The sequence below is a fragment of the Bidens hawaiensis genome, unplaced genomic scaffold (assembly GCF_021521415.1).
Source record: "Bidens hawaiensis isolate Kalapana, Puna unplaced genomic scaffold, B.hawaiensis_p1.1 tig00002735_1, whole genome shotgun sequence".
Taxonomy (NCBI): Eukaryota; Viridiplantae; Streptophyta; class Magnoliopsida; order Asterales; family Asteraceae; genus Bidens; species Bidens hawaiensis.
This window is the reverse complement of record NW_027491147.1, coordinates 2,690,720-2,711,880: the sequence shown is the minus strand read 5'-3', so window position 1 is coordinate 2,711,880 and position 21,161 is coordinate 2,690,720. Positions and strand designations below refer to the sequence as shown.

Here is a 21,161-nt window from a genome sequence, read left to right as displayed (position 1 = left end):
AGGATACCCGGTAAAGAAGCAGGTAACAGTTTTAGGGTCAAGTTTCTTTAGGAAAGGGTTATAAAGTTTTGCTTCAGCAATACAGCCCCATACTTTCATATAATTAAGACTCGGTTTCCAACCTGTCCAAAGTTCATAAGGAGTTTTAGGGATAGATTTAGAAGGAAATCTATGGAGTATATGAACGGCTGCTTTTAAGGCTTCAGTCCAGAGAAATAGAGGCAAATTAGTGTTGGCTAACATACTGCGTACCATATCCGTAAGGCTTCGATTTCTCCGTTCAGCGACACCATTTTGTTGAGGAGTACCTGGCATGATATATTGGTTCACAATCCCATGGCCCTTACAAAACTCATAAAATGGACCAGGGGCCTGACCCACATCAGTATGTCTTCCATAATATTCACCTCCTCTATCTGATCTGACAAATTTTATTTGACGATCTAATTGTTTTTCAACTTCAGTTTTATAATCTTTAAAAGTTGTTACAGATTCAGATTTTTCTTTAATGAGATACAAGTACATATATCGGGAATAATCATCAATGAAAGTGATAAATGAAGTATGTCCGGTTATGCCAGCAATGGGGTAAGGACCGCTAATATCAGTATGAATGAGTTCTAATAAATTAGAGCTCGTAGTGACGCCTTTCTTATTTGCTGATGTCATTTTGCCTTTAAGACATTTGACACATGTTCCAAAATCGGTGAAATCGAGATGTGGTAAGACTTCATTCTTCACGAGGCGGGCTAACCGGTCTTGTGAGATGTGGCCTAAACGTTGATGCCACAACATAGAAGAAGTCTCTAAGTCTCGTTTCTCTTTAATCGTTGTGAGCGATTCATTAATAATATATGACAACAAAGATTTAGAAAAATTATCATCTAGTTCTAATCTATAAAGATCACCATCCAAAAAGCCATAACCAAATACTTGAGAATTTAAAGAAATAGTAAGTTTGCCACGACCATGAGAAACATCAAAACCGTCCATGTCTAACTTTGGTCCTGATACAAGATTCCGAGTAATCTCAGGAATATATAAGGTATCATAAAGTTTAATACATAAACCAGTTTTCATTATTAATTGTAAAGTTCCCACAGCCTTGACTTCAAGTTCTTTATCATTCCCCAGTCTTAGTGTTCTTTGGTTCCTTTCCAGCTTCCGGATTGAAAGGAATCCCTGAGTAGAATTGGTTACATGAACCATAGAACCAGAATCAAACCACCATGTATTAGCAGGAACAGTTAAATTATAGGACTCAAGTATCATAAAGAGATCATTACCTTTCTTAGCCAGCCACTCCTTAAAGTCTGAATAGTCCTTCTGCTTATAAATGTACTTCTTACACTTGCAGAAAGGCTTTCCAGTGGAGTTCTGAGAGCTGGTTGAGGCACCTGTATTATTCTTCTGAACTTTAGCAAACTCCTTTCTTGGATTAGTGTTCTTCCTTTTCTTGGAACTGGTGGCAAGGTAAGCAACTTCAGGTTTGTCCATCTTCATACGCTCTTCCTCTTGCACGCACATAGCGATCAGCTCACTCATAGTCCATTTGTCCTTCTGGGTGTTGTAATTGATCTAGAAAGCTTCATAGGCAGCTGGAAGAGAGGTCATGATGAAGTGCACCAGAAAACCATCACTGATCTCCATGTCTAATCCCTTCAGCTTATGGGCCATGTCGTTCATCATCATAATGAGCCCACGAATGCCACTCCGTCCATCGTACTTAGTAGTCACCAGTTTGAGAATAAGAGTACTAGCATGTGCCTTAGACGTTCCCTTGATCTGTTCCTCCATAGAAGCCAGATAGGTTTTAGCATTTTCAGAGTCTGGAATAGATCCTCTTATGGGCATGCTAATGGAGTTTTTCATAAGCATTAGAGACATGCGGTTGCATCTCTTCCATTTTTCGAAAAGTAAGTGCTCAGCATTAGTGTTGTTAACGGTTAGTTCCGGAGGTTGATCCTCGTTTAGAGCAAAGTCGAAATCCAGGAAGGCAAGATTAAGCATAAGAGAGTCCTTCCAGGCAGCAAAGTTATCTCCAGTTAATGATGTGATTCCGCCATTCGGAGCTATTATTGAAATTTATATGAGAATGTTAAGATACTAAACTAGAAGAAACTTAGAGTGAACTAGGGGAAACTTAAACTAATGCAGGCATAAATAAGAACCATTTAAATTATGAAGCTGTGATAATAAATATCTATTATTAACATCAAAATAATAGATTATTAATGTAATTAATAAAATTCTACTTAAATAAAAGATAAATCACCTTTGGGCAGAATTAAATTTTACTTAAGTATATGTGCAAAACAATTGTAACACATCACATTCGGGCAGAAGTGAAACAACCATTTTAATTATGCACGAGTTAGTTTTGCTTTGATATAGATGTATCGCATCACCTTTGGGCAGAAGTCATACATTTAAATCATGTTTAAGCTAAACTAACATAGCTCGTATTTAGACTTGAATGATATGTTAGATGTATCACATCACCTTTGGGCAGAAGTGAACATTATCATTCATTCAAGTTAAGCTTTTTATATGTTTTGTAAAAGTAATTAATATGAATATTATGTATTTACAAAACATTGGTTTAGTTAATAGCAAACAAACTATTAGCGCGGATCGAACCCTTAAGGGTACTGTTCACAAAAAAATTTAGTCTCGGGATATTAGTTTTCTGGTTTGATGTGTTTACGGGTTTTAGTCTTTTCGGAAAGTCAGTGTTCTCCGGAAACTGTTTTAGCCCTAAACACATACACCCATAAGTTTATGAACAGCTAATAACGTTTAATATGAATTATTAGGGATTGTTTGTTTATCCAAGATTTGATTATAACAATCCAGATATTGAACCAGATAATACTAGATTTTCGAAAACTGTTATGAACACGAATAATCATTAATTTACCAGATTTCGAAAACTGTCAATTTATATCAGACGCGATTTTTAAAACCGAAAAAATTTTAGGGTTTGTGTATTTTCAAATTTAATAATGATAATAACATAAAACGAATTAATAAGAAAAATGAAAATCTGTTAGGGTTTATCATTTTTCGGATTTTAATCAAAACGATAAATAAATAATACGAACTAATGAAACCGAAAACTGTTAGGGTTTATCAGGTTTTATTCCATGTCTTCCGGTTTAGATCCTGAGTTAATGGAAGACATGAGGAACTGATTAATCAACATCACTCTTGATACCACATGTTGATCAATTCTTCATGTATGTAATAGAAAACATGGATATTATGATAAACCTATAACTAAAACATACCTGTTACAGCAGAGAGAGATGCCACGGCTGATGAGAATGATCCAGACGACATGACAGTCAGCTTGGTCGAGTTCCCCTTTAGGATGTATATTAGTGATGGGGATTAGTGTTCTTGAGAAAACCGAATTATATAGAGGGAGAGAGGCTCACGATTTCTGATGTGAGGGTTTGGGGTTAAGTTATCTGATGTTAATTAGTCTCTCCATATTTATACACATCCAAGGGAAAACCCTTGATTAGCAAGAAAGGGTAATTTGGTCCATCAACAATTACCTAGCTAATATAATAATAAGGTATAATTTAATTAACTTTGATCTATTATAATATAAATGATCATGTAGGCCATACATAAATATACATATCCATATATTTATTCTTACAGTATCATAGTATTTATATGTCAAAAGTGTTATAAATAGTTTACTTAAAAGAGTTAATCATGTACTTAAAAGGAGTACCAGAACTTCGAGACATGGAGGTGTTGTATAAATGACCTAAATATGAAATTTGGGGGTTTTTAGTTAGCATGTCACTATAAATATGTGTAAATTTGTAAATTCTAGTAACTGTGTACCTTTAGACAAGATCCATAACAGCAAGTAGTGGAAATGAGAAATATTTAATGTTGAATTAAACACATGGATGAATGAGTTATGGTGTATGATATTTTTTTGTTTGGAACGACCAACTAAGTAACGTTGGGTATTTCGTACGAGGCCCCTAGTGGCTAATGGTAGCTCGAGCTGGCCACGAGTCCGGACGGACGAAGCCTCTAGCGGTCCACATATTGAGGGATTTCTCGGATAAAACCCACCTCCACGCCAGCCAAATAGCACGGCAGCGAGGAGCCGGTAAAACTGAGTGAAATCATGACTCGAACCCTGGTAAGCTAGGGTCATCGATCCCTCATATCTCCCAAATAAATTGGTGAAAGTGATGTTTGAATCTCCTATCTCTCACTAGTAAAGTGAGTGCTCTATCATTGAGCCACATCCAATTTTTATATTTTACTTATTATATATCATTGAGTGTTAAATGATTTATAAATAAATATAATTAATATTAATTATCAAATGAATAGTATTTTTATTAAAACCAACATCTTAAAATTTATTTTCCCTTGTCAAATCTTGTTAAAAGCTTTCGTTTACGTATGTATATACTTATATATGTGTGTGTGTGTAGGTATAGCCGGTAAACAGGGGCGGCTCGGGCATAGGGCAATGTGGGCGACCGGCCGGGGCACTTAATTTTCAGGGGCATAATTTATATATATATATATATATATATATATATATATATGTATATTTAATGTTTTACTCTAATTAAAAAATAACTAGGTTGATCTAATGGTAAAGGGGTATGAGTTCAAATCAAAAGGTTGCAAGTTATACTCAAACTTGAGACAATTTTAAGCCTTTTTTTATACACAACCTAAATCATAACCAAGTAAACTCACTTAAAAATTTAATTGTTTAAAGTAAACAAAAAACCCATTTACGGGCATTTTTATTTCGGCTCGACCGAGGCATATAAATTCTCGGAGACGGCCCTGCCGGTAAAACTGGGTGAGATCAGGACTCGAACCCTAGCAAGCTAGGGTCATCGATCCATTATATCTCCTATATAAATTGGTGATAGTGATGTTTGAACCCCATACATCTCATTAGTAAAGTGAGTACTCTATTATTGAGCCACATCCAATTTTTAAAAGAAAATAAAGAGTTATGGTGTATGATGCATGTCGTTTAAGTTATGAAAAAACACAATTAAATTAGATAGTTACAGTAAATAGGGTATCATATTCATTAGAAGCATGTCAATATTACACTATCTATTTGATTATTTATACTAACTTAAATAACTTAATTAGACTAAGCTTTGAGAATTGATTAATTGATTAAAAAGCATAAACTAAAATTGACTTGATGTGTAAACAATTAATAAAAAAGTGATCACTTCGGTTCATTCTGAAGAAGACTGGATAACCCAGTTTGTTACTAACTGAAATTTGCATAGACAAGATTTGTTGAACTACTTATTTTGATTCATAACAAGAAGACGAATTTTGAGTAAACTGTCATTGTCATTTCCATCTCAATGGTTTGGTCACTTTTGCGGTTTGCCACTCCCGTCGATTTTTTTTTCTTTTCCGCTCTCGAGGTTTCATTCTCTTGCCAGTTATGTCCAATTCGTTGAATATGAAATTGGCTAATTATCAATTTCAGATTTTAAGATTACAATCAAAACATGGTTAATGATAAAGAATTAACAGCAAACAAGAATTCAATCTAAATAGTTTATGATTACAAATCAAATAAATGGTGAAATTAGATGCACTTAAATAGCTTAAACCGGTTTAACCAAAATCCAAATCCAAAAGTGAGTAAACATAAGACTTGACTAACCGAATGATTAAGCCAAAATCCAAATCCAAAGTAAGAACATGTTTAATTCAGCTATCAACGCTAACCAGTAACCCTATACACCTGGATATGATCGATGGTGGTTTTAGCCTTGCATCTTGGTGGTAGATCATTATTATTGTTGAATTCAGGATTGAATTCGGGTTTCGGATGATGAACTAATGCTTCTTGATCACCCCAAACATCGGTGTACTATACGTCGAGATGAATATCAATGCGTGAGGCAAGTAATGCTCTAGTGATTAGAGGTGCACAAATTGGGTTTTTTCTAATACCCGGGTTCGGGTATGGAACCGGTTGCTGGTATGATCGGGTATTGGAAAATCGGGTATTGATATAAATCGGGTAGGGTTCGGGTAGGGTATTGAGGAGAAAAACTCAACCCTATGTACCCAGGTAGGGTATGATCGGGTTCGGGTATTGGAACCGGGTACGACCGGATATTAATACCCGGTTTTGAATTTGTAATTTTTTTATACATTTTTTAATGTGTTTAAAATTTAAATTTGTTTTGTAATGTATAAAAATAATTTAACTATATTACAAAAACCATAAATCCACTTAATTACAAATTATTTTCTTAGTAATATGCATTTTACAAAAACTTAAACATAAAAGTTGTGAAGTAAACTTAAAAATATATTATAAAAACTCATGTATTATTTCGGGTATTAGAAAATTGGTATCGGGTATAGGGTATGACCGGGTCCGGGTATTTACGGGTATAAATCGGGTACGGTTCCGGGTACGGGTATTGACCTCAAAATGCATACCCTATCCATACCCTACGGGTAGGGTTGGTTCCGGTTTCGGGTTTAGAATGCCCGGTATAACAAAAACCGGTTCCGGGTATTTTTTTTGGGTCCGGTTCCGGATACGGGTTTTTTGTGCACCTCTACTGGTGATACTCTAGCATTTCGACCAAGGCCCAAGACCCATATCCAAGTAATTTGTTTTATGGCCCAACAGACTTTTCTTTTAATGTTAACGTGAGTCCTAAGCCCTAACGCTTTTAGATTTTCTTTTATTTTCTTTCAATTAGCATTTTATTTTATTAATTTTCTAGATTGGATTAGAGTACTTCTTAATCTAATGTTATCCTGAGTAATTTAACTATTTTAGTTTGCTTTTGCCTACAAACTACAAAATATAAAAACCACTCAATATAATATAGACAAAATGGCAAAAGACGTCATTTATGAATATTATCAAATGCATCATAACAGTACAGAAAGGGAAATGATCTTGAATCGTTTACGGTAAATCAAGAAATATGAAATTATCAAGTGCATCTTGTTGGTTTTGCTTAACATTATTGTGTATTCAAATATACCAAAATTAGTTTTCTGTTGAAGTATGAATGTGATGTTACAAAATGGTTTTGCTTTTAGAAGGAATTGATTTTAACAATAAGCTACCACGTTTTTAGTTCTCAATAGCTCTATTGCCTACCTTGCTTCTTTCTCATTTTTTTATGTGGCTTTCATTTTGCATTCAATGTTACCTCGTCTATGTCCTTAAACCTGAAAGAACGTATATATGGCTTGTGACTTTGGCCGATTACTTTCGGTGGTATGTATCATTATAGTGTTATTGCACCGTAGACCACCAGCAGTCTCATCTAGACCACGAGTTCCGTGTTACTTCATATTCGGAGACTCGTGGTTCGATAATGGTAACAACAATAAACTCAAGACGAAGTGTAAAGTCAATTACCCGCCTTATGGGATTGATTTTCCAGAAGGCGATACTGGAAGGTTTAGCAATGGTCGAACTGCAGCCGACATCATTGGTCTATTTCTGTCTCTCATTTGATTTTACAGTGTGTTTTGCTAAAATTTGTAAATGTAGTACTCGTTTCTTCACTTTTATTTCAAGAATACGTAATTAGTGGATAGCTAGAATCAAAAAATACTTTTTACGTTCACACAACATTACAAAATCATTACATATAATTACACTTAGATATAACGTTACACAATCACTACATACTAACAATTGCATCCTACACTTATTGTGTATCAGTATACACACACACAAAACGTTTTACACTTAGGAGTAAAATTAAACAATCTGTACGTAAGTCGGATTAAAAGTCCGTGTATAATAAATTAGGTTTAACATGACATACTAACAAAATTAGTACATAGCAATTAACACAATAGTACATTTTGATGATTATATCCTTGAGACATAGGTAAAACATGAACCCTAATATGTTGATTCAAGAGTTTTTTTTAATAAAATAGGGATAATGAGAAAACTATTTATCAAAATTAAGTGATTTAAAAATTATTTACTAAAATTATGGTTTTTTTCCCTTTCTCTTTCTTACTCATCAAATAGAAACAATATTTATTTAAAAGAAAAATGCTCGTTAAATATTTCAAACATTCTTTTAGTTTTTTTTGGAACGACCAACTATGTAGCGTTGGGTACTTTGTACACGACCTCCATTGGCTAAATGTAGCCCGAGTCGGCCATGAGTCCGGACGGAGCCCCTAGTGGTCCACCTATTAAGGGATTCCCCGGATAAAACCCGACCCCCTACGCCTGCCAAACGGCACGACAGCGAAGAGCCGGTAAAACCGGGTGCATCTTCTTTTAGTTTAATCGTCAATATTATTTATTTTAAATTAATATTTGAAATATTTTTTTGTTAGAATTTAAGATTTTCAGAAAAACACAGTTTAAAAGCAATACAACGATTTTCTAAGTTATTTATTTATTTACCTTATTTTTTTTCTCTAAATTTGTTTGTAATTATCAAATAGTTTCTTTTCTAGAGAAAAGATCAAATAAGAAGTTTGATTTTTTTAAAAAGGTTAAGAAGGAGGGTATTTTTGTCTAATACCTTAATATTGAAAACTCACTTAATTTAATTTCAAAAACCCACTTAATTAAAACTCACTTAAATTTTCACTTATCTCCTACAACCACCACCGCCCACCGCCACCCACCGCCACCACCTTGCCGGAAAAGTCTTCGGAAATTTCGCCGGAAAATAAAACACTGTGAAAAACACAATGAAAAAGACACAATGGAAAAAAGCACTATGAAAGTAAAAACACAATGAAAACACAATTAAATAACACAATGTAAAAAACACAATACAAAAAAACATTATGAAAAAATAAAACATAATTGTATAATACAATTTTGTAAAACACAATTATGGTAAAACACACTTTGTAAAAACCCATGATTTTTTTTATTTTTATAAAACAATATGATATTCATATAAAAGATAAAAAAACACTCATTTTTATGGTGAAACTGTTTTGAAAAAAAAAGTCGTATAAAAAAGTTATGGACGTATTAAAATGATGGGGGAATTTGACATATGTCTTGCATGTGGAGAGAGAAAGTCAACAAATGTGTTATTCCTTTTATGCCCTTATCCTTGTTTTACACTTGATGATCTCTCTAATCTAATCTTAACCATTCCATTCTCAAATAAATGAACAAGATTATTTCATATCCTTCCTACGAAAACTAATCTTTTTATTATAACTCAACCCTTCTTTTCTAAGTCATACATACATTTACTTTTGAGTTATCTGATATTTTATGTTGATATGACAAAAGATATTTTTATTTAATTATAGTTTTAATATTTTATTTTTACGATTATATATATGTTATTCTTTATAGTTATTGACTCAAACACATCATAAAATGTCTAATGAACAAATATAAACAGAGGTCGTGTTCGCTCGATTAATTTCGTCAAAGCTCTGTAATGTGTTCATTTAAATTCATTCATTTGTGTCGTTTACGTTAGTACATTTATGGTCGTTTGTGTCCGTTTATAAAATTAACGAACAAGGGCGTACAAATCATTTGATTAATGACTGAACACAAATAGTTCAAAGATTAACATATATACATGATCAAGTGTATTATGTTATTCTATTGATATTGATTTAGACCAAACAAGATTTTGAATATCATCAGGTATGAAAATAACAGTCAAAAAACCGGTACTTGATCAGCTAAATGCAAACGAGCTGAATAGAAACAAAATCAATTCATACATTTGAATGGAAAATATATAAAACATGTTTGATTAGATTCTTTTTAAGCCGAATAGAATTTTATTTTGAAAAAAAAAACAGAGTAAAATTTAACAAATTTTAACTATAATCGTCTTCAATCAGATATGATTTGATTGTTTGATTATATTGCTATTAGTCATAAACTGAAAACATAAATAAACTATAAATACACGATATATTAAGGCAACACATACAAAATGAAGAAAAAAAGAACTGAGCAAAAAGGGTAGTTAAAAGGCAAAAGATAATAAATAACCTAAAACATTTTGCCGTTCGAAAAAAAACTAAAATATTTAGATATGTATATAAATAAATTTTACATTTAAATTGTTGTTAAATAAACAAAAGAACGTGTTCTAAAATAACTATAAAGAACAATTTCTAAGAAAATATTGCTTTTATCCAATAAAGTTTGGAGTGAAAAATTAAGTTTTCAAAAAATACTTATTTTAGTAAATAAGTTTCAAACCATCTATTTTGATAAATACTTTTTCCATCATCCACATTAAAAATAAAAAAGAAACTCGTTGATTCAATCAAAAATTAATATTAGCTAGACATCATAATAATAGAACTTACTTATATGAAACGAGACCTTACAGAAAGAAGATGATGCCATGATGATTCGTGATTCGTTTCCATTATGATGTCACCGATTGATTGTGATCTTAGAGAAAAAGTTATTGGTGTGTTTTTTATTTCACTGTAATTGTTTTGTGACATTTTAAAGAAACCTTAACGTATATATGTGTATGTTCATCAAATAGCCTATATATCTTTTGGACCCAGTTAGATTATTTGACTAATTAATTATTTAAATGGTAATGAGGCCACATTATTGAGGTTTTCCGCTTTTTACAACACATTCTACACACGTACAATGAACACACACTTACAAAACCATCATAGAGATACTAGGGCCTACGTTGTTCATACATGTTTTACGCAGAATTCCTAGGGATTTGTTGGAATGACATCAATGCATGTAGGCAACGAACTAAAAATAAAAAATTAGTACCACAATACCATGTGTTATTGTTGGTGGATGGGAGGTTGGCCGTTCTACTTTCACCTTAGCTTTAACCATCTAAAACGCTTTTTGGCATATCGAAACCAAGTTTTGATGAAATGGGATTCGTCGACATACTAAAACCAGCATATCTAATTGGGGTTTGCACGACCAACAAACGAATTGCCTAGGTACTCCGTACGGGTTGGCCCAATAGCAAAAGACCACCGCTAGCTGGCCCAACCCAGCCGCACGGAGCCCTTAAGCGCCTTCAAGTTATCTCCAGTTTCTGGGAAAACCCGCCCACTGATGGAAAACTCGGGCGCCCTCAGGATCGAACTAGAGATCACAAAGATTCCAGTCTTCATTCATTGATCCACCCATGTCCCCTCCAAAATGTTGTTAGTGGGGTTTGAACTTGGGTCTTCATTAAGAAGCACAATTTGCTTACCACTACATCACATTGGAAGGTGATCTCTGATAAAAATAAAAGGGGAATTTGACCGATTGATTTCCTTCTTTTATAAACGGCAAAAGTTTTTTTACCCTTATGAATTATATTGGAATCAACTTAAATTTGTGGTTGAACCCTCTTAAATATAACTGTAAATGTTGAAGAACAATATTGATTGTGACTAAATACTTCTCAGGGCAACTTCTAGGTTTCAACAAGTTCATTCCACCATATGCTGCAAGGAACAAGGACATCAAAATAGGTGTTAACTATGCTAGCGGTTGTGCTGGCATTAGAAGAGAAACTGGAAGACATTTGGTATATATACATTTATTAGACACCTTGATTAACATAGTACACTGATTTCTTTGTTTGTGTTTTATTCTGTTGAAGGGGGATAGGATATTCATGGATAGGCAATTACGTCGACACAATTTATTAGTTTCAAAACTTACTCGATTGAGAAAGAGAAAATCATATCTTAGAAAATGCCTTTATATTGTAAATATTGGAAGCAACGATTACATGAACAACTTCTACTTGCATGGTATATACAATACAAGCAACAAGTATAGCAAGGATCAATACGCGAAAGTCCTTATACAACAATACTCTAGACAACTAAGGGTACAAATCTTGTTGCTTATCTGTGTTGTGTTCATTGCTTTAACATATAAAACTATAAGTTTCTAAAACCTGATTTTTTTTTCAAAATAGGTAAAAACTAAAAGGGTAAATGGTTTATTAGAGAGCAGTTGTTCTGATGTTGTCAGATTTGTTCGTTTCATAGAAGTTTTGTCTGAATTCCGCTAGACAAAACTTTCATGCAAAAACAAAAAAAAAAGAGAAAAATACCTCTCCAGACCATTTACTCCCTTAGTGTTTTCCCATTTTGAAGAAAAAGGATAATGCAGACTTTATACCGTTTGGGAGGTAGAAAGATTGTTGTTTTTGGTCTGGCTGAGATGGGTTGTACTCCATCTATGATATACAAGTTCGGCACCAACGGGAAACCATGTGTAGAGTCAGTCAACGATGCCGTAAGATTGTTCAATGACAGGCTTATGTCGCTTATTGTTGAGCTCAACAAAAGCAACTCGGGTGCAAGATTCATTTTCATCAACCTTGCAAGCATTTTATCACCACTAGGAGGTAAAATATTTGCAACAAATGATGCTTAGGCCGTGTATGTGTACAGACTTGTTAGCATTGTATGTTACAGTTAATAATCTTGTTCGAAGAAAAAAAGAAATTTAATTTAACGAAAATTTATGTACTTTAGAATGATACTACCATAGTTTAGTTAGTGTTATATGATTTGTTTGGAAATTTTCAGATGTGCCGTTGCCAAATAATCCTTGTTGCAATGTAAGGGAAGATTGGCAGTGCATTCCAAGTTCAACTCCTTGCCCTATTCGCGATTTGTCTATTTTCTTTGACGGTATCCATCAAACAGAAGTTTGTAATATGCTCGTTGCAAGAAGATCATACAATGCATCCTCCACTATGGACGCGTATCCATATGATATAAGGCATTTGGCTGAACTCAAGCATTGAATATGATTACGTGATACAAGTTTTGGTGCAACAGTTTTGCAAAGACGAAGTCTTGCTACATGTATTAAGTAAAAAGTGGGGGTGAGGCAAGTGAATAGTGTTTTTTTTCTAAGTTTTATTTTCGTTTATTATAATGTAAACAGTATACACGTTTACACATTTATTTATCACTATTTCGATTTTCTTTTCTAATAACTTTTGTCTATAATTGTTTCTGATGAAAAAAGTTAAATATGCAATTTTTAATGCTAACGAATCAAAGTCGTGTGGTAGACTGGTAGCGCGCCGTTACTAGAACATGCGCCGTTACTAGAACATGTAGTGGTTCACTAAGGGTCCATCACTAGTACAGGAAATGTTTATTTTAAAATGGTTAAATGGGGTTTACGTGCATAACGGTTTCAAAATCGTTTTAAACGCCGGGTTGCAAAATATATTAAAAACGTTTAGAATCCTATGTAAAATGGTATTTAAAAACAACACTTCAAAAACATGTGTAAAATGATACACAAAAACAACACTTCAAAAACCGTTGTAAAATGGCATTAAAAGTAACGCTTCAAATCTTCAATACCAAAAAAGAACTTATTTGTAATAAAAAAATATTGAAAATACCGTTGTAAATGATATTAAAACACAACGCTTGATTATATAAAAAACAACTGTTATACACGTTTGTTTGTTTTTTAATTAAATTATGTTTGCGCTAGCCAACACATGGTAATAACCAAAAGCCAAAATCCAATTTATATACACAAGTCATCTTACATTTATATGAAACTCATCTAAGCTATAAATAAAATCTAAGCAAATATATATCTACTTATTCTAATAAAATAAAATAATTGTGACACGTGTCAATTTGTGGTTAATCCTTACAATTTTTTTCTCTCCAAAATATTATATGACATATATCAATAATTATTCACTTTCCTTTTACACTCCATTTATATTATATCTAATTAAATTATTCACTTTTTTTAAACTCTATTTGTATTATATTTATACACTTTTATACAAATAAATATTTACATATTATACTAATGTACATTATTAAAATATATTTTACAACATACTTTGTGAAATCCAAAAATCTACAACTAACCATTTTTATTAAATATTGAAAAGAATATAATTTTAAATGTTATCATTTAACATATTATGCCATGTATATTGTTGAAGATTGTAAATTAGAAAAAAACACTAATATGCTTTCAATTTACAAAGTAATTTTTTAATCATTAAATCATAAATATATGCTTAAAAGTTTATCCATTTTAAAAAATAAATCTATTTATCTATTGTTTTTTTTACATTGACATATAAATTTATAAATTAAAAATATATGATTTAAATCTATCTATTTAATTTTTCAGTTAATTTAATAAACTATACATATATGTGTTAAATTATAATATAGTATATACCAAACACTTTCGAATATAATAAAGTTTAGCATATTTAGTTTCTGGGGTTTTTTTATCATGGATTGCTTCGAGTTTTTGGTGAAACTTAAATTTGATTGCTACGAGTTAAATGTTGATAAATAGATCGTCTGGTACGAATTAACAACATTTGGCTTAAATTTGTTACGTGTAAAAAAAGGGTAATCTGAATATTTTTAAAATTTTGAGAATGCAAATAGATTTATCGTCAAACTTGTTACGTGATCAAAGTTTTGACTTGAAAATGTTTACAAATGAAAGTTAGAATATTAAATGTGACTGAGTTTCGAATTTATTTTTAGTGACATTTTTGGAAACAGTTAAAAGATTTGGGATTTTGAACATTAAGTATTTTTCACATAACTAATAAAGTTTAAGAAAAAATGACAACCACTTCTGACATGCCACCTCCAGGCCTATCAATACTTCCAACTTTTATCAAATTAGAAACATTTGTGTCAGCATTGTTTTTTTCTTGTATAGTGATCAGAATGTTATATGTGAAGCATGTCATACAAAATTATGCTCAAATAAAGCAAATCATTCACAAAATTGTATGAGTTAACTTGTTATTTTTTTGTCAATTGGCAAAGTCGAGAAGTCTCTCAAACTTATCAAAAAAAATTTAATGGTGTAGCTCAAAACTATTATTATATGAGAAGTATCTCCGAAATTGGTTCATAACCAAATTTCTTTCAATTATACATACATGAGATCGAGAATAAATTTTTAATAGACAGAGTGTTCTTGTGTATGTTTTTGCACGTGCATTATTTTTCTATTAAGTTTATTTTCTTTGAAAAAAATAATTTTATGATATAAATAAAATCAATTTATGTATCATGATACACGCATAGAAGTAATACATTTTTCTATATACATTATGTATTGGTTTATTTGTAACTTAATTATTAAGATCATCCTGTGTGTTACACAGGCTCTTAAGCTAGTGTATATATATATAGGGTTGGTATCATTTAAGAACTCTAAAAAAGTTTAATAATTTAACAGCTCTATAATGATACTTATCCTATATATATATATATAGACACACACACACAATGTTATTTATGCTTCTCCGCATTTGTTCAAAATGTTTCATGGATAACATCTTTAAAATCTTCAAAATCGCATATGCAGATTTTTCAATAGTTTGAGCAAGAAACCCTATTTTCTTCCATTCTTCTAGTAACACTATGCCCATTTTCGGTTCAACTAAAGATAAAAACAACACATATCAATTCCACAAAACTTTAGAATACTAGAATATCCATCAAAATAAGGAAATCAACTATATAATACATGTTAAAATGGATCACTTAGCCGTTTATACGTGACTACAACTTTGTTAAAGTATGTTTGGTTCAAGCACTCCATCAAACAATTAGTGTAAATTATATATATATATATATATATATATATATATATATATATATATATATATATATAGGTATTGGATCATTTCATAGGATATCCAGTGTCTGTTGCGATGACGTGCACAACTTCATGAAACGACTCTTCTTTCGGCATCAATAGTAGGCATGTATGATTATTATGCAACCCGTCCAATTATCATGAAATCCGACCAATGAACATGATTCGATTTGGTTATTAGGCTTTATGTTAATTGGGTATATGGTAATAGTCTAATAGATTTGGTATTGTGGGTGCAGTCGGCTTCATGAATTGGTTGGGGCTTCTAGGAGGTTGTGGTATTATGGGTTTAGATGTCCAGTTTCAGCGACCACTTTTTAGGTAGCGGAAGTGTGATGGTGATGTTGTGCCACTAGGCGACCGCGGTGGTGGAGACCCCCAACTTTTGGTTCCGATCCATCAAACCAAATGAATGAAAGGTTACAAGATCCTATTTGCCTTCATTTTCTATCTAAAGGGAATGTCGACTTATTTTGAATATTTCTTGAGTATGAGGTGCCGAATGTATGTATTGTGATCTATTTTCTTAAACTATGATTTCTTGGAGAGATAAATCGAGAAAAGAAGCTCCACACCTAGCTCCAAGTCATACATTTCAAAGGTATATTCTCCATCTCTATCTAGGCTTAAAACTCTTTTTACTCCATAGCATATTTCATTTGCAGTTGGCTAAGTCCATATATTTGCATGTTGCTTATGTCCACAATCCAAATATCATCAATATGGTTTTATGTTTTTATTGTTTATGTTTACATTCTATATTTACTAACAAAGAATCTTGGGATATGAAAACGACTAGGAAAAAAATAGAAAGAAAGAATGAAACATGTTCTCTAAATATAAGAAACGATAAAGCAGTACTAGAAGTTAATATTTAATGTTCATTTTCTTTACCCTCCTTTTAGTTATTAATTTAAGGCATGTTAGCTAAATCTCTATCTTTTGAATCTTAGGTTGCTAAGTAAATCGAGCATACCACTAATTCAGAAGAAGGGAAGAAACAGGCAAACGCATTGAGGATTACTTGCAGTCTTAATAATAAAGCCTGCCAATTGAAAAAGCTTTGCACTGAGGTTAATATTAATGTTTATTACAAGTGACAAGTGATGGTTGAAACTATAGTGTATCTGAAGGAATTGTACTATCGAGCTTAAGCATGCATTGTCAATTTGGTTTGGATGATCGGTTGCTTTACTCTTCGAACTCTTTGTTTGTTGACTGTTATGTAGTAGTACTTTAAAAAAAACCATCATTAAGCATTTAAGAACAATTTCCAAAAATCATAAGTTGAAACGCCCCCAGCGCGCCGTGCCACGTGTGGGGTGAGTCCTTGTGGGTCACGCCGCACAGAGCATGGGTTTGCATAAACAGATTTTTCATTTTAACTCGTTTATTCGCTGTTATTGCGAAATCTTCCTAAATCGACCTAAGTTATGAAAATTGAGCATCAAGTTAAGTCCTATAACATTATCCCATGTCCAAGTTCGTTATTTGGTTAATATAACCGAGATCCTCATGCTAATTGTCTTGATTTTGTCATCCAAAGCTTATCCGGTTTCCTTAAACGAAACATTTACCTAATAAACGATTTTGTATTGTTTTATTTGATCAAAACACGTCAATAAACCCAAAAAATTCTACCTCTCAGTCGTCTCCTTTGTTATACACGAATTGCCTCTCCACCATTGTTGAATTCTTCTGTATATTCAAGCTATTCGAGTCTCCGTTGACTTCCAAGTTTCAAGACTATTTGACCTCTAATTTATCCCTGTTCCATTCATCTTCCATGTAAGTTGCCTTCTATAAAATCATAGATTTTTATCTCATAAACAAAAGACCTCAAATCAATTTTAGTCATTGATGGAGTTTTGGTGGTCAATTTGATCCCGACCCGTTTTCGGTTACTACCTCTTCCGATCAAACTAGCTTTCGGGTCAGAAGACTTTTTTTGTTCATCACGAATTTTTTAGTGTACTGGTCAGATTCCGACTTATTTGAAGTTAGGATTCTAAATAGTACCAACTCGCTTAAATATTAAAAGTTTCATAACTAGAGTTTTACACGTCCGTTTAACTTGATTCAAGTTGCATTTTTCTCAGTTTTAATCCTAGTTTATTGTCTCAAAGTTACATGTGTGTTCATGTCAGATCAGTTAGCGCATTAAAGACCCGGGACTCATTTATTGTTTTTGTAACAACTCAGATTTTCATATAATATATTAAATACCAATACTCGACCCGTTTTTGTTTTCGGGTAATTTTAATCAATAAAACATTATATTATTTTATCATTCTTAAACCCTAACCCACCTTTACCCATATCCATATCATAAAACCTGACCCGTTTAGATATCTTGAGCCTCAATTCTCGTATCGTAATCAAATTTAAGATCTCTTGATGATTCTTATATACAAACCGACTCGTATTGACAAGTTTGAAGGGAGTTTGGCACCCAAGTTCAAGTCTTCTTAGCTCTATTTTCTCTTTTATTTTTTGCCAATCCATTTTTGTTATTGTCACAGACTTTTAAGTAACTAGCTATTTTGAGTTTTTAGGTAATTTGTTAGAATGGTAAACCAATGTTATGTGATGGTCTAGTGGTGTTTGTTGTATTAGTTTAATTTGAATGGAGTTTGGCACCCAAGTTCAGGTCTTCTTAGCTCCATTTTCTCTTAATTTTTGACAATCTTTTTTTTTTGTTATTTATAATGCTTATTTTCTTTTTAACAGCAAATTATATGGTAATATTGGTTGTTGTTTGTTTTTTTTACATTTTTAAATTTATGCTAATAATATGTGATATATGATTTATACAATACGATTTAGTTTTTGTATCGTTGATACCGATCAAATTTGTGTCGGCTCATAGCCGAAACGCACGGTTATATTTTTTTGGTTCGGTGCGGGCTTTGTTAGTGAATTTATTTTTTGGTTTAGTTTCGATGCTATAACCAAATACTGACCGAATTTATTTCGGTTCGTCACTACAACGCACCGTTTTTTTTAGTTTGTTAATTGTTATATCTGGGCGTTGACAAATTTATTTTTCATTGACTATTTCATCTTCCCGGCGCAACCAGGTGTTTTACCTAGTTGTTGTTATTATTATTATTATTATTATTATTATTATTATTATTAGATTTAAGTGTGAAATTATTATTCTGTCCTTTTTTGGACTGCCAAACGAACAGTCAAACTAACAAAAACCCGTTTTCAAAAAAAAATGTACCACTAGAGGGACTGTAACTACGAAAAACCACAATGGGGTTGAAAGTTGTGTTTTAAGTTCCACCACAGGGACCTAAACTGCAATTAAGTCTAAATTTAAACATTTATAATGTTTACGAAAAGATATGAAGGCCCGACGGAATAGATATGAAGACCTGACGAGATAGATATAAAGGTCTGGCGAGGCCCCGCAGAATAGATCACAGTTTATTAAAAAGTTGGATTGACAGTTTAAAGGTTGTTAAATGGTCGGACTGACTGCTTAATAAACGTTCAGCCCCATAACTAAACGTGGGTCCGATCGTTTAAATGCATACATGTCAAGATATGGTTGGTTATAAATGGAAGGGTATCAAATAGATCGGTCGGATGTCAGTTCTAATTTTTTGGATCTTACCGTTTAAAAAGTTATCATTTTAGATATCTATAGTTTGAAGGGCTGGTCAAGACATATTTATTAATAAAAGAGAAAATTCCAATTTGCCTCTCTGAAAAATATCGTCCGGAGATGGAATAACCACTGAAAACGAACTTGCGAAGGTTGTGCCATTACATTTCTCGGGCGGGTTTTTTGGCTCCTACCATCAATTGACCGTTAGTTGACTGACGGATGCCAAGGGCATTTTGGTAATCATCTCTGAATAATAATAATGATAATAATAATAATAATAACTTCAAGATTCTGCATCATACACTCATTACCTTCATCTCTCTCTCTTGTTCATCTCCATCTCACATCCACAGTGCACCTCCATCAATCAATCAAGTATTCAATACCAAGATTCTTATTATTCTTATTATTATTGAATCTTGATTTTTACACAAAACCACCAAGATTCTTGCAGGTTTTCCAATGTCTTAATTTTTATTATTATTCTTGTTTATTATTATTATTATTATTTGAATCTTGATTTCAAATATTAAAATCTTGAATTGGGTTTTCATTTTTATTTTCATTAATGGGGAACGTAAATGATAGAGAAGACATATATGTGTGACTGTGTGTTTGTTTGTGAATAATAATAATTTCTCTCTCTTTCATCATCATTATCTTCCACCTTGTTCTCAATCTCTCTCTCTCTGTACAAACATATATGCGTACGTAAATGATAGAGAAGACATATATGTGTGACTGTGTGTTTGTTTGTGAATAATAATAATCTCTCTCTCTTTCATCATCATCATCATCTTCCACCTTGTTCTCAATCTCTCTCTCTCTGTATAAACATATATGTGTGACTGTGTGTTTGTTTGTGAATGCAAATGTTATGATGATGATGATGATGAAAAAGATGATTGGAGATGGCGATGATGATATAAATATATGTCTGATCTTCATATTACAGATCTGAGCCATGGTGGTGACCGTACCCAGACCTTTTCATCCTAGTATTTTTCGTTGGCGGCGGAGCCATTGGGTGGGTCGCCGGAATTGTCGGCGGCGGCGGTGGTGATTGATATGGGGTTTGTTGACTTGGGATTTCGTGAAAAAATGGGTTGTCAGAAGTCGGCGGCGGCGGTGTGGTTTAGTTTGCCGGAAAAAATGGGTGGTGGAGGATTCTCCGGTGGGGGTGACGGTGTAAGGCCTCGAACCCGGTAGCCTTACTTTAGCGTCGGATTAACTCATAAACACAGTTCTTACAAATCAGAGTTCATTAAAACTTTCGCGGAATATAAAAACTTTCTTAAAACATTTCATATCAAAACACGTCTTGTCTTAAAACATCATTTTGTCTTTCAAAATAAACGAACATTAAACTTAAACGTCTTGAGTCTTCCGATGCCAGCCTCTTACTAAGTGCCACATGTCTCCTCAACCGAGCTGCCTCATCCTACTTACCTGCGTGCATACTAAAAGTCAGCTACGCTGAGTGAGTTCTAGTTAATCGGACGCCATACAATACATACACATACATACATATCTGAAGATACATATCCATACTTAACTAGTTACCCTTCTGTTCTACATACATACTTACTACCATACATACATGCATATCTACAATCACTAACCTTAGTCTACCGAGAGTACGTTCATAGTCCGCCGTCTATACCTGTACTCAAGGTCGTGAACACGTAAAAGGTCCGCAGTCCTTACCTATGTTCACCATTCATGGTACGTGCAAGGTCCGCAGTCCTTCCCTATACCATCCTACATACACAACACGTACAAGGTCCACAGTCCTTCCCTATGTTGCAACCTAAACCATAGCACGTACGAGGTCCGCAGTCCTCCCCTATGCTACCACAATACAAAAAC

The 21,161-nt window shown here is 32.9% G+C and overlaps 2 protein-coding genes across 2 annotated transcripts; one reads left to right on the top strand and one right to left on the bottom strand.

Annotated features, from left to right (window-relative positions):
* Nucleotides 1-1,578: 1,578 nt before the first annotated feature.
* LOC143620929 (uncharacterized) lies at nucleotides 1,579-4,189 on the bottom strand. Its single transcript, XM_077092499.1, has 2 exons — nucleotides 4,105-4,189; nucleotides 1,579-2,072 (listed from the first exon to the last, which is right to left on the bottom strand). Exons 1-2 carry the CDS (start codon nucleotides 4,187-4,189, stop codon nucleotides 1,579-1,581), a joined length of 579 nt encoding a protein of 192 aa, XP_076948614.1.
* Nucleotides 4,190-7,229: 3,040 nt separating this feature from the next.
* Nucleotides 7,230-12,794, top strand: LOC143620928 (GDSL esterase/lipase At2g19010-like). The gene is made up of 5 exons (XM_077092498.1): nucleotides 7,230-7,508; nucleotides 11,434-11,555; nucleotides 11,631-11,864; nucleotides 12,152-12,389; nucleotides 12,574-12,794. The coding sequence occupies exons 1-5, from the start codon at nucleotides 7,256-7,258 to the stop codon at nucleotides 12,792-12,794; spliced, it is 1,068 nt and encodes a 355-aa protein (XP_076948613.1). The 5' UTR covers nucleotides 7,230-7,255.
* Nucleotides 12,795-21,161: the final 8,367 nt, after the last annotated feature.

Coding starts and splice junctions, on each gene's coding strand:
- LOC143620928 (XM_077092498.1), top strand. CDS start 7,256: ATGGCTTGTGACTTTGGCCGATTACTTTCGGTGGTATGTATCATTATA. Junction 11,556..11,630: donor GAGAAACTGGAAGACATTTG/GTATATATACAT, acceptor ATTCTGTTGAAG/GGGGATAGGATATTCATGGA. Junction 12,390..12,573: donor CATTTTATCACCACTAGGAG/GTAAAATATTTG, acceptor GGAAATTTTCAG/ATGTGCCGTTGCCAAATAAT.
- LOC143620929 (XM_077092499.1), bottom strand. CDS start 4,189: ATGACCCTAGCTTACCAGGGTTCGAGTCATGATTTCACTCAGTTTTAC. Junction 2,073..4,104: donor GCTATTTGGCTGGCGTGGAG/GTGGGTTTTATC, acceptor TTTCAATAATAG/CTCCGAATGGCGGAATCACA.